Source organism: Cervus elaphus, chromosome 30 (genome assembly GCF_910594005.1).
Source record: "Cervus elaphus chromosome 30, mCerEla1.1, whole genome shotgun sequence".
NCBI classification, from domain to species: Eukaryota; Metazoa; Chordata; class Mammalia; order Artiodactyla; family Cervidae; genus Cervus; species Cervus elaphus.
The window spans coordinates 85,883,815-85,896,432 of record NC_057844.1 but is presented as its reverse complement, the minus strand read 5'-3'; the positions used below and the strand labels follow the sequence as shown (position 1 = coordinate 85,896,432).

The following is a 12,618-nucleotide window of genomic DNA, read 5'->3' as shown; positions in this document are numbered from 1 at the left end:
ATAGGAGGTCAGAGGTGGGGGAGCCCACGTCAGGCCCTGGCGAGATGCCCCCCGAAACCAGGCGTGGTGGTGGGGGAGGAGCCTGGGTGGGTCGCTGGTGCTGACTGCAGGAAGGCCCTCCTGGCTGTGACCGGGCCCTCTGCCCTCCTGCGGCCTGTTCTCTGCGGCAGCCTGTGCTGCTGTGTGACGGGCACCCTCTGCCTCCTCACTGGCACGGGCTCCGCATCTGACCCTGTGTGCTGTGCCCTGTGAGGCCCGTGGTGGGCAGGATTCGGCTCTGCATGGCCAGAGCTGAGCCAGCGAGGTCGACGTGAGCAGGGTTGGGGCTGACCCTTGGAGCCGGGTGTGGTGCGTCCACTGTGCACAGAGGCTGGCCTTGAGCCACCGCGTGTGACGGTGGGAGGTGAGCGGAGGCCCGTGGTGGACGTGCCGATGTGCTTCGGGGACAGCGGGCAGGGGAACGAAGGTGAGGCAGGGGACGGCACCGCAGCCCCCAGCTCTCGGGATGGCATGTCCCTGTTTCATTTCTAACTTCCCACTGTGCCCGGCAGGTGCATCTGTCGATGTCTCAAGTCCAGGGTGTGAAAACTGCAGGGCAGAGACCTTGTCTCACCCACCTGGGCACTCCAACTGCCCTTGCAAAACTAGACAGAAGACAGACTAACAAGAAGAAACAAGCATTTTCAATTCCTCTTAAAGCACATGTGGCGGGGAGATACCTCAGCAATGAGGAGGAGCTGGTGACGTGGGTTAGCAGCGCATCTTAGTGAAGGGACAGCAGGTTTCGGAGGAGGGTCGAGACAAAGGAGGGGCTGGGGGGTGCGGGTTGTGCGGGGCCCTCGGGGCTGACGCCTGCTCACTGCTCCGGCTCTGATATCACCGCCTGTCTTGTGGGTGCGTGTCCTGAGCCCCCAGAGCCAGCAGCAGGGCATCCTTCTCCTCAAACCTCCCCACTCCTGGCAGACAGGGCCAGGCCCCAGCGAGGCCGCCTGCAGGTCCCCGGGTAGCCATAGAGGGGGGTGCATCGTGGGAAAGCCTGGTGGGACAGCGTCTGGGAGAAGCACGAGGCAGAAAGACAGGAAGGCAAGGTGCCTGATGAGGCAGGAGACCCAGAGCCTCCCAGGACAGGCCATCTGTTCAGCGACCTGCCGCCTGCCCCCAGACGGTTGCTGGATGAAGTGAGAGGACAGAAGGTTTGGGGACCCGCGGGGCAGGCCTGCCTGTGAGGCTGCCAGTGCCCCTGTCTCGTGGGAGCCGGCATGTACCTTTGCGGAAGCCCAAGATGGAGCACTCCTCCTGGGAGAGGAGGACTGTATGTCCTGGGTGAGGGCAGGGCTGGCCCACTAGCTCCGGGCTCTTCACTAGTGTTGCCTGTGATGACGAGACTGTGGTCCTGAGTTAGGCTATGTGTTCTGAGCTCCAAAAGGAAACAACTGAATTTAAAAAGCGTGTAATTGTATGTTGTCCTTTCTTGTTCCTATTTCTGCATGTGATTTACTGCATGTTTAAGACGCGTGTACATGTGTATCATGTGCACACACACGTGTACAGGGGTGCTCACATGGCCAGGCTCCCACCTCCCCTCCCGTGGTGGGCAGTGTGGTCCCCATGCTCAAGGCCACGGAGTGTGGGGACATGTGGGCAGCCTGGTGTCCTCTGTCCCCCCAAGCCGTAGGCATGCATCTGCTAACTGCCCATGTGCTTTTTTGGAAAGAAAAAGGTGAATGAACGATGCATGATGGTTGTAGATATATATTTAAATACTCAATTCTGTGCCAGGTAATATACATCACACACGTGTATTTATGTATATGTTTTCACTGACGTTCCGACTCCTCAGTACCAAGCCTGCGTCAGGAATGTAAAACTGTTGAGAGTGGGCATCCTCAAACTTTGGGACCCCAGGAGTTCCCTGGGGACTTTGTGGAAATGCAGATTCCAGGAGGAATTCCTCTGGAGATTGCTCCACCCCGGAAGCTGCTTTCTCATCTGGAACAAGCCCGGGAACTTGCATTAGGAAGCCCTGCAGCTGTTTCAATGCAGGGGGCCCATGATCATATGTCGAGAAACACTGATTCGTAGACCCGGTAGGGTGATAACTAGCTCATCCCGCAGGCCTGACAGGAACATGTGTGCACACATGCTATATAAGCTAAACACACACGTGCACACTGTGTGAACCAACTGTGCATGCTCCCATGAGCCAGGTGTGCACACGCGTGAGTTCTCAGCCGTGGCTCAGGCAAGCACACACAGTAGGTGTGCACACGCGTGAGTTCTCAGCCGTGGCTCAGGCAAGCACACACAGTAGGTGTGCACACATGTGAGTTCTCAGCCGTGGCTCAGGCAAGCACACACACTAGGTGTGCACACACGTGAGTTCTCAGCCGTGGCTCACGCAAGCACACACACACTAGGTGTGCACACACGTGAGTTCTCAGCCGTGGCTCACGCAAGCACACACACACTAGGTGTGCACACATGTGAGTTCTCAGCCGTGGCTCAGGCAAGCACACACACTAGGTGTGCACACGTGTGAGTTCTCAGCCGTGGCTGACGCAAGCACACACACACTAGGTGTGCACACATGTGAGTTCTCAGCCATGGCTCATGCAAGCACACACACTAGGTGTGCACATGCGTGAGTTCTCAGCCGTGGCTCACGCAAGCACACACACACTAGGTGTGCACACACGTGAGTTCTCAGCCGTGGCTCACGCAAGCACACACACACTAGGTGTGCACACACGTGAGTTCTCAGCCATGGCTCAGGCAAGCACACACACTAGGTGTGCACACATGTGAGTTCTCAGCCATGGCTCAGGCAAGCACACACACTAGGTGTGCACATGCGTGAGTTCTCAGCCGTGGCTCACGCAAGCACACACACACTAGGTGTGCACACATGTGAGTTCTCAGCCGTGGCTCAGGCAAGCACACACACTAGGTGTGCACACGTGTGAGTTCTTAGCCGTGGCTGATGCAAGCACACACACACTAGGTGTGCACACATGTGAGTTCTCAGCCATGGCTCAGGCAAGCACACACACTAGGTGTGCACATGCGTGAGTTCTCAGCCGTGGCTCACGCAAGCACACACATTTCCAGGGGATGTGCGGCAAAGTCCTCAGCAGACACCACCCACCATGTGCCACAGCATGGATGTTGGGGCAAGAGGGGCTGTGACGTGGCTGTCTTGGGTTCCTGCCCCCTCACCCCATCCCACACATCCCGCCCCAGGCCCAGGCAGCACCCCTGGCAGAGCCGCCCCTCCGATCTGTAGGATTTCCACCAGGTGCCCCTGAGCCACAGTCTGGGTGACATGGGATGAGGAGCCCGCCCAGGTTCAGGCTGTGGACGCCATGGCAGTGACAGGCTGTGTTTGGGTGGACGTGGCACTTCCAAGACAAAATGTGGCCTCTGTGACCTTACTGCATTGTCCATCTCCCGATGCACTATTCTGGGTTTCCGCCTGAGATGACTGACGCTGACTGTGGAGATCCCGCTGGCAGGGCAGGTTGGGCGGGCAGATCGGCCCTTCGTGACTGGTCTCCTCTGCGTTGGTCTTCCAGGAAAGGTGGCCATCCAGAAGGAAGACCTGCAGAAGTACCACAACAGGGACACGTGGTTCCAGCTGCAGCACGTGGATGCCGACTCTGAAGTGCAGGTGAGGCTCGCGGAGTCCACGGGACCAGGTGCCTCTGGTGGAGGCGATTGTGGCCAGAGAAACAGACGCAGGATTCTGGTCTTCAGCGGAAACAAGGGTTAGCAGACTGCCCCCTCGGCGTGTCCTTCTGGGTGGTTCATTTTGTTTGTTCATCGGTTGCTGTCAGACTTAGTTGTGCAGCTTAAAAATGTAAAATGCAAAAGACCGTAACAGATAATTGAAGATAAAAAGAGAATAAGGTGAGAAAACCTAGAGCTGTGGGCCTCTGTCTCCTGGAGGCACCCGCGCGTGTTCCTGGCTCCCTGCCCCAGGAAGGACTGAAGGGGTGATGAGGGCCCATGGCCTGAGTGTCCCGAGGGCCCACCCAGTGCCCTGGCCATGTGTTAACTGGGAGTGCCACCTTGACCAGGCCCGAGGCTTCTCCCCCAGCAGGGCCACTGCCCGGGCCCAGGGTCCAGGAGACGCTCGTCGGGGGGCCTGCTTGCGTCTTCTCTTCCCTGGTGACCCTGCCTGTGCTCCTCGTCAGCCTGTCCCCGAGCCCAGGCTGTGCCTGGAGTTCCAGGACCAGAGCCTCTGCAGGGGGTGTGGCAGCTCGGGACCAGTGCTGCGCTCAGGGGAGCGTGGCCCTGGTGCTCTGGGCCTCGGCATCCTCACCATAATGCGAGGCTTTGTAAGCAGCAGGGTCACGGGCCACATCCTCTAGGGGGGCCCACGAGGCCTTCCCGGGGGTCAAGCAGCAGGGTCACGGGCCACATCCTCTAGGGGGGCCCACGAGGCCTTCCCAGGGGTCAAACAGCAGGGTCACGGACCACATCCTCTAGGGGGGCCCACGAGGCCTTCCTGGGGGTCAAACAGCAGGGTCACGGACCACATCCTCTAGGGGGGCCCACGAGGCCTTCCTGGGGGTCAAACAGCAGGGTCACGGACCACATCCTCTAGGGGGCCCCACGAGGCCTTCCCAGAGTTCAAACAGCAGGGTCATGGACCGAATCCTCTAGGGGCCCACGAGGCCTTCCCGGGGGTCAAACAGCAGGGTCACGGACCACATCCTCTAGGGGGGCCCACGAGGCCTTCCCGGGGGTCAAACAGCAGGGTCACGGACCACATCCTCCAGGAGGGCCCACGAGGCCTTCCCGGGGGTCAAACAGCAGGGTCATGGACCGAATCCTCTAGGGGGGCCCACAAGGCCTTTCTGGGGGTCAAACAGCAGGGTCACGGACCACATCCTCTAGGGGGCCCCACGAGGCCTTCCCAGAGTTCAAACAGCAGGGTCACGGACCACATCCTCCAGGGGGGCCCAGGAGGCCTTCCCGGGGGTCAAACAGCAGGGTCACGGACCACATCCTCTAGGGGGCCCACGAGGCCTTCCCAGAGTTCAGACAGCAGGGTCATGGACCACATCCTCTAGGGGGGCCCACGAGGCCTTCCCAGAGTTCAAACAGCAGGGTCATGGACCGAATCCTCTAGGGGGCCCCACGAGGCCTTCCCAGAGTTCAGACAGCAGGGTCATGGACCGAATCCTCTAGGGGGCCCCACGAGGCCTTCCCGGAGTTCAGACAGCAGGGTCATGGACCACATCCTCTACGGGGGCCCACGAGGCCTTCCCAGGGGTCAAACAGCAGGGTCATGGACCACATCCTCTAGGGGGCCCACGAGGCCTTCCCAGGGGTCAAACAGCAGGGTCACGGACCACATCCTCTAGGGGGCCCCACGAGGCCTTCCCAGGGGTCAAACAGCAGGGTCATGGACCACATCCTCTAGGGGGGCCCACGAGGCCTTCCCAGAGTTCAGACAGCAGGGTCATGGACTACATCCTCTAGGGGGGCCCACAAGGCCTTCCCAGGGGTCAAACAGCAGGGTCATGGACCACATCCTCTAGGGGGCCCCACGAGGCCTTCCCGGAGTTCAGACAGCAGGGTCATGGACTACATCCTCTAGGGGGGCCCACAAGGCCTTCCCAGGTGTCAAACAGCAGGGTCATGGACCACATCCTCTAGGGGGGCCCACGAGGCCTTCCCGGAGTTCAGACAGCAGGGTCATGGACTACATCCTCTAGGGGGGCCCACAAGGCCTTCCCAGGTGTCAAACAGCAGGGTCATGGACCACATACTCTAGGGGGCCCACGAGGCCTTCCGAGAGTTCAGACAGCAGGGTCATGGACCGAATCCTCTGGGGGCCCCACGAGGCCTTCCCAGAGTTCAAACAGCAGGGTCACGGACCACATCCTCCAGGGGGGCCCACAAGGCCTTCCCGGGGGTCAAATAGCAGGGTCACGGACCACATCCTCTAGGGGGGCCCACGAGGCCTTCCGAGAGTTCAGACAGCAGGGTCATGGACCGAATCCTCTGGGGGCCCCACGAGGCCTTCCCGGAGTTCAGACAGCAGGGTCATGGACCGAATCCTCTGGGGGCCCCACGAGGCCTTCCCAGAGTTCAAACAGCAGGGTCACGGACCACATCCTCTAGGGGGGCCCACAAGGCCTTCCCGGGGGTCAAATAGCAGGGTCACGGACCACATCCTCTAGGGGGGCCCACGAGGCCTTCCCGGAGTTCAGACAGCAGGGTCATGGACCGAATCCTCTGGGGGACCCACAAGGCCTTCCTGGGGGTCAAACAGCAGGGTCATGGACCTAAACCTCTGGGGGACCCACGAGGCCTTCCCGAAGTTCAAACAGCAGGGTCATGGACCAAATCCTCTAGGGGGGCCCACAAGGCCTTCCCGGGGGTCAAACAGCAGGGTCACGGACCACATCCTCTAGGGGGGCCCACAAGGCCTTCCCAGGGGTCAAACAGCAGGGTCAGGGACCACATCCTCTAGGGGGCCCCACGAGGCCTTCCCGGAGTTCAAACAGCAGGGTCAGGGACCGAATCCTCTGGGGGCCCCACGAGGCCTTCCCAGGGGTCAAACAGCAGGGTCACGGACCACATCCTCTAGGGGGCCCCACGAGGCCTTCCCAGGGGTCAAACAGCAGGGTCATGGACCACATCCTCTAGGGGGGCCCACGAGGCCTTCCCGGAGTTCAGACAGCAGGGTCATGGACTACATCCTCTAGGGGGGCCCACAAGGCCTTCCCAGGGGTCAAACAGCAGGGTCATGGACCACATCCTCTAGGGGGCCCCACGAGGCCTTCCCGGAGTTCAGACAGCAGGGTCATGGACTACATCCTCTAGGGGGGCCCACAAGGCCTTCCCAGGTGTCAAACAGCAGGGTCATGGACCACATCCTCTAGGGGGGCCCACGAGGCCTTCCCGGAGTTCAGACAGCAGGGTCATGGACTACATCCTCTAGGGGGGCCCACAAGGCCTTCCCAGGGGTCAAACAGCAGGGTCATGGACCACATCCTCTAGGGGGCCCACGAGGCCTTCCGAGAGTTCAGACAGCAGGGTCATGGACCGAATCCTCTGGGGGCCCCACGAGGCCTTCCCAGAGTTCAAACAGCAGGGTCACGGACCACATCCTCCAGGGGGGCCCACAAGGCCTTCCCGGGGGTCAAATAGCAGGGTCACGGACCACATCCTCTAGGGGGGCCCACGAGGCCTTCCGAGAGTTCAGACAGCAGGGTCATGGACCGAATCCTCTGGGGGCCCCACGAGGCCTTCCCGGAGTTCAGACAGCAGGGTCATGGACCGAATCCTCTGGGGGCCCCACGAGGCCTTCCCAGAGTTCAAACAGCAGGGTCACGGACCACATCCTCTAGGGGGGCCCACAAGGCCTTCCCGGGGGTCAAATAGCAGGGTCACGGACCACATCCTCTAGGGGGGCCCACGAGGCCTTCCCGGAGTTCAGACAGCAGGGTCATGGACCGAATCCTCTAGGGGACCCACAAGGCCTTCCTGGGGGTCAAACAGCAGGGTCATGGACCTAAACCTCTGGGGGACCCACGAGGCCTTCCCGAAGTTCAAACAGCAGGGTCATGGACCAAATCCTCTAGGGGGGCCCACAAGGCCTTCCCGGGGGTCAAACAGCAGGGTCACGGACCACATCCTCTAGGGGGGCCCACAAGGCCTTCCCAGGGGTCAAACAGCAGGGTCAGGGACCACATCCTCTAGGGGGCCCCACGAGGCCTTCCCGGAGTTCAAACAGCAGGGTCAGGGACCGAATCCTCTGGGGGCCCCACGAGGCCTTCCCAGGGGTCAAATAGCAGGGTCAGGGACCACATCCTCTAGGGGGCCCACGAGGCCTTCCGAGAGTTCAGACAGCAGGGTCATGGACCGAATCCTCTAGGGGGCCCACAAGGCCTTCCTGGGGGTCAAACAGCAGGGTCATGGACCTAATCCTCTGGGGGACCCACGAGGCCTTCCCGAAGTTCAAACAGCAGGGTCATGGACCAAATCCTCTAGGGGGGCCCACAAGGCCTTCCCGGGGGTCAAACAGCAGGGTCACGGACTACATCCTCTAGGGGGGCCCACAAGGCCTTCCCAGGGGTCAAACAGCAGGGTCACGGACCACATCCTCTAGGGGGGCCCACGAGGCCTTCCCGGAGTTCAGACAGCAGGGTCACGGACCGAATCCTCTAGGGGGGCCCACAAGGCCTTCCCGGGGGTCAAACAGCAGGGTCACGGACCACATCCTCTAGGGGGGCCCACGAGGCCTTCTTGGGGGTCAAACAGCAGGGTCACGGACCACATCCTCTAGGGGGCCCCACGAGGCCTTCCCGAAGTTCAAACAGCAGGGTCATGGACCACATCCTCTAGGGGGCCCACGAGGCCTTCCCAGGGGTCAAACAGCAGGGTCACGGACCACATCCTCTAGGGGGCCCCACGAGGCCTTCCCAGGGGTCAAACAGCAGGGTCATGGACCACATCCTCTAGGGGGGCCCACGAGGCCTTCCCAGAGTTCAGACAGCAGGGTCATGGACTACATCCTCTAGGGGGGCCCACAAGGCCTTCCCAGGGGTCAAACAGCAGGGTCATGGACCACATCCTCTAGGGGGCCCCACGAGGCCTTCCCGGAGTTCAGACAGCAGGGTCATGGACTACATCCTCTAGGGGGGCCCACAAGGCCTTCCCAGGTGTCAAACAGCAGGGTCATGGACCACATCCTCTAGGGGGGCCCACGAGGCCTTCCCGGAGTTCAGACAGCAGGGTCATGGACTACATCCTCTAGGGGGGCCCACAAGGCCTTCCCAGGTGTCAAACAGCAGGGTCATGGACCACATACTCTAGGGGGCCCACGAGGCCTTCCGAGAGTTCAGACAGCAGGGTCATGGACCGAATCCTCTGGGGGCCCCACGAGGCCTTCCCAGAGTTCAAACAGCAGGGTCACGGACCACATCCTCCAGGGGGGCCCACAAGGCCTTCCCGGGGGTCAAACAGCAGGGTCACGGACCACATCCTCTAGGGGGGCCCACGAGGCCTTCCGAGAGTTCAGACAGCAGGGTCATGGACCGAATCCTCTGGGGGCCCCACGAGGCCTTCCCGGAGTTCAGACAGCAGGGTCATGGACCGAATCCTCTGGGGGCCCCACGAGGCCTTCCCAGAGTTCAAACAGCAGGGTCACGGACCACATCCTCTAGGGGGGCCCACAAGGCCTTCCCGGGGGTCAAACAGCAGGGTCACGGACCACATCCTCTAGGGGGGCCCACGAGGCCTTCCCGGAGTTCAGACAGCAGGGTCATGGACCGAATCCTCTAGGGGACCCACAAGGCCTTCCTGGGGGTCAAACAGCAGGGTCATGGACCTAAACCTCTGGGGGACCCACGAGGCCTTCCCGAAGTTCAAACAGCAGGGTCATGGACCAAATCCTCTAGGGGGGCCCACAAGGCCTTCCCGGGGGTCAAACAGCAGGGTCACGGACCACATCCTCTAGGGGGGCCCACAAGGCCTTCCCAGGGGTCAAACAGCAGGGTCAGGGACCACATCCTCTAGGGGGCCCCACGAGGCCTTCCCGGAGTTCAAACAGCAGGGTCAGGGACCGAATCCTCTGGGGGCCCCACGAGGCCTTCCCAGGGGTCAAATAGCAGGGTCAGGGACCACATCCTCTAGGGGGCCCACGAGGCCTTCCGAGAGTTCAGACAGCAGGGTCATGGACCGAATCCTCTAGGGGGCCCACAAGGCCTTCCTGGGGGTCAAACAGCAGGGTCATGGACCTAATCCTCTGGGGGACCCACGAGGCCTTCCCGAAGTTCAAACAGCAGGGTCATGGACCAAATCCTCTAGGGGGGCCCACAAGGCCTTCCCGGGGGTCAAACAGCAGGGTCACGGACTACATCCTCTAGGGGGGCCCACAAGGCCTTCCCGGGGGTCAAACAGCAGGGTCACGGACCACATCCTCTAGGGGGGCCCACGAGGCCTTCCCGGAGTTCAGACAGCAGGGTCACGGACCGAATCCTCTAGGGGGGCCCACAAGGCCTTCCCGGGGGTCAAACAGCAGGGTCACGGACCACATCCTCTAGGGGGGCCCACGAGGCCTTCTTGGGGGTCAAACAGCAGGGTCACGGACCACATCCTCTAGGGGGCCCCACGAGGCCTTCCCGGAGTTCAAACAGCAGGGTCATGGACCACATCCTCTAGGGGGCCCCACGAGGCCTTCCCGGAGTTCAGACAGCAGGGTCATGGACCGAATCCTCTAGGGGGGCCCACAAGGCCTTCCCGGGGGTCAAACAGCAGGGTCACGGACCACATCCTCTAGGGGGGCCCACGAGGCCTTCCCGGGGGTCAAACAGCAGGGTCACGGACCACATCCTCTAGGGGGGCCCACAAGGCCTTCCCGGGTGTCAAAGAGCAGGGTCACAGACCACATCCTCTAGGGGGGCCCACAAGGCCTTCCTGGGGGTCAAACAGCAGGGTCACGGACCACATCCTCAAGGGGGCCCCATGAGGCCTTCCCAGAGTTCAGACAGCAGGGTCATGGACTGTCTGAATCCTCTGGGGGCCCACAAGGCCTTCCGAGAGTTCAAACAGCAGGGTCATGGACCGAATCCTCTAGGGGGGCCCACAAGGCCTTCCCGGGGGTGAAACAGCAGGGTCATGGACTGAATCCTCTGGGGGCCCACGAGGCCTTCCGAGAGTTCAAACAGCAGGGTCATGGACCGAATCCTCTAGGGGGGCTCACGAGACCTTCCCGGGGGTCAAACAGCAGGGTCATGGACCAAATCCTCTAGGGGGGCCCACGAGGCCTTCCCAGGGGTCAAACAACAGAGTCATGGGTTGAATCCTCTAGGAGGGCCCACGAGGCCTTCCTGGGCTCCTGGCCCAGTGTCTGCATGCCTCCTCTTGGGCCCAAGGCCTCCGCTGAGCTTGCAGCTGCGTGCTGGGGCTCAGAATTTCTGCTGCGGACGCCTCGTGGCCGCTGGGGCAATGCCCAGACTGTGACAAGGAAATGGCACACAGGTGCGTTGAGACGCCCAAGGTGTGGTGAGGGTGCTCACGCTTGGTCGATCTGACTGAAGCCCATGTGCTGTGGGAGGCGGAGGGGCCTGTGATCACTCAGAACGAGGGGTGGTGCCCGAGTCCAGGGGCGGTCCTGACTGTGATGCCTATGCTGGTGGAGGACAGAGGCCGCTGCTGCTCGGGTGCCCAGGAGGCCCCTCCTCAGGAGGGTTCAGACGCGTGTGCTGCATGAGCTTCACTCTCGTCCCCACTGTTCTCCACCTGCAGCCGCGACAGACCCACTGCTTAGTCCCCAGACTTAATGCTGCTCTGGTGGCAAGTGCAGGTTTCCCTTATTTTTGCCTTTTTGAAAAAGCTTAGCTTTTAGTTCTGAAGGTGTTATCGAGTCGTAGGAAGTCACAGGAAATGCTGCCCAGGGCGTGCTGGTTAGCCTGTTTACACTCAGAGACACATCGGGACGAGGCCCTGTCCCTCCCCGGACCCCGCCTGGCGACGTCTGTGCACCTGGGCAGGGCCCCCGACACCACTCGGGTCCCGCCAGTCCTGGGTGTGCCTGCGTGTGCCCTCGTGGGCTGACGTGAGCACGCGTGGCACCTTCTGTGGATCTCAGCCACGCTATCTGAACCACAGCTGGTTTCCTGGAGCCAGCAGTGATGCCTCACTTTCATTTCTGGTTTTAGTAACTTGTATCTTCTTTCTCTTTTTTTTAGCATGGCTAGAAGTTTACCAATTTTACTGTTGTTTTTTAAACATCACTTTGGTTTATGTATTTTCTCTATTGATTTCCTGTTTTTAGTTTCATTGATTGCTGCTTTGATTCAAGTTATTTGTTTTCTTCTGGCACTTTTAATTTCTGTTCTCTATCCTAGTTTCCTAAGGTGGAAGCTTAGATTATTGATTTTTAGACCTTCCATCTTTTCCAATATCTGGATTCACTGCTTTGAATTTCCCGCTAAATGTTGCTTTGGCTACATCTCATAAATCTTGATGCTTTATTTCATGTCAACTTATGAAAAGAAACAAATTCAGTGTTTTTTTTTCCTGAAACTTCTGCTTTGGCCTCCTTGTTATTTGGAAATGTGTTGTTTAATCTCCATATATTTTGTTATTTTAGCTATCTATCACTGAGTTCTAGTTCAGCTTCCAGTGTGGTCTGAGAGTGGCTGTGATGCTTTCTAGACTAGCTAACGTGTATTTAAAGCCAGGTTGGTCTGTCCCAGTGGACGTTTCGTGTGGGTCTGTGATGCTGTTCAGTCACTATTCCCCTTAAGTAAGACTGGGAAGTCTATGAAGTCAGCGTTTTCAATGCTCTGCCCTGAGTCTCTCTTCTCTCAGACCAGCATAACGCAAGAACCCTTGCCGAAGTCTTAGTACGTCTTGCCTGGGCTCACAGCTAATTAGCAGGATTCAGCTGACCCTCGTGTGGGAGGGGGACCACCCCAGCCCTCAGCCTGGCAGGGGTTCTGGAGCCACCTCCCTGGAGAGGTGAGGGCCTGGCTCCCGTCGGGGTCAGAGCAAGCCCAGGGGACACTTGCATGTGCCCCCAGGCAGCCAGTGGCCCCTGTGTCCGTGGGAGGTTTTGGAAAGGAACTTGGAGACAGTGACCCAGTGCCGCCGTCT

At 60.2% G+C, this 12,618-nt stretch overlaps 1 protein-coding gene across 1 annotated transcript in view; it reads left to right on the top strand.

The window, feature by feature from the left end:
* RASA3 (RAS p21 protein activator 3) overlaps positions 1-12,618 on the top strand; it is a 90,392-nt gene that overhangs the window by 47,513 nt on the left and 30,261 nt on the right. The window contains exon 4 of the mRNA XM_043891548.1: positions 3,573-3,667. Within this exon, the coding sequence (XP_043747483.1) occupies positions 3,573-3,667 (95 nt within the window). The remainder of the gene's footprint in view (positions 1-3,572; positions 3,668-12,618) is intronic.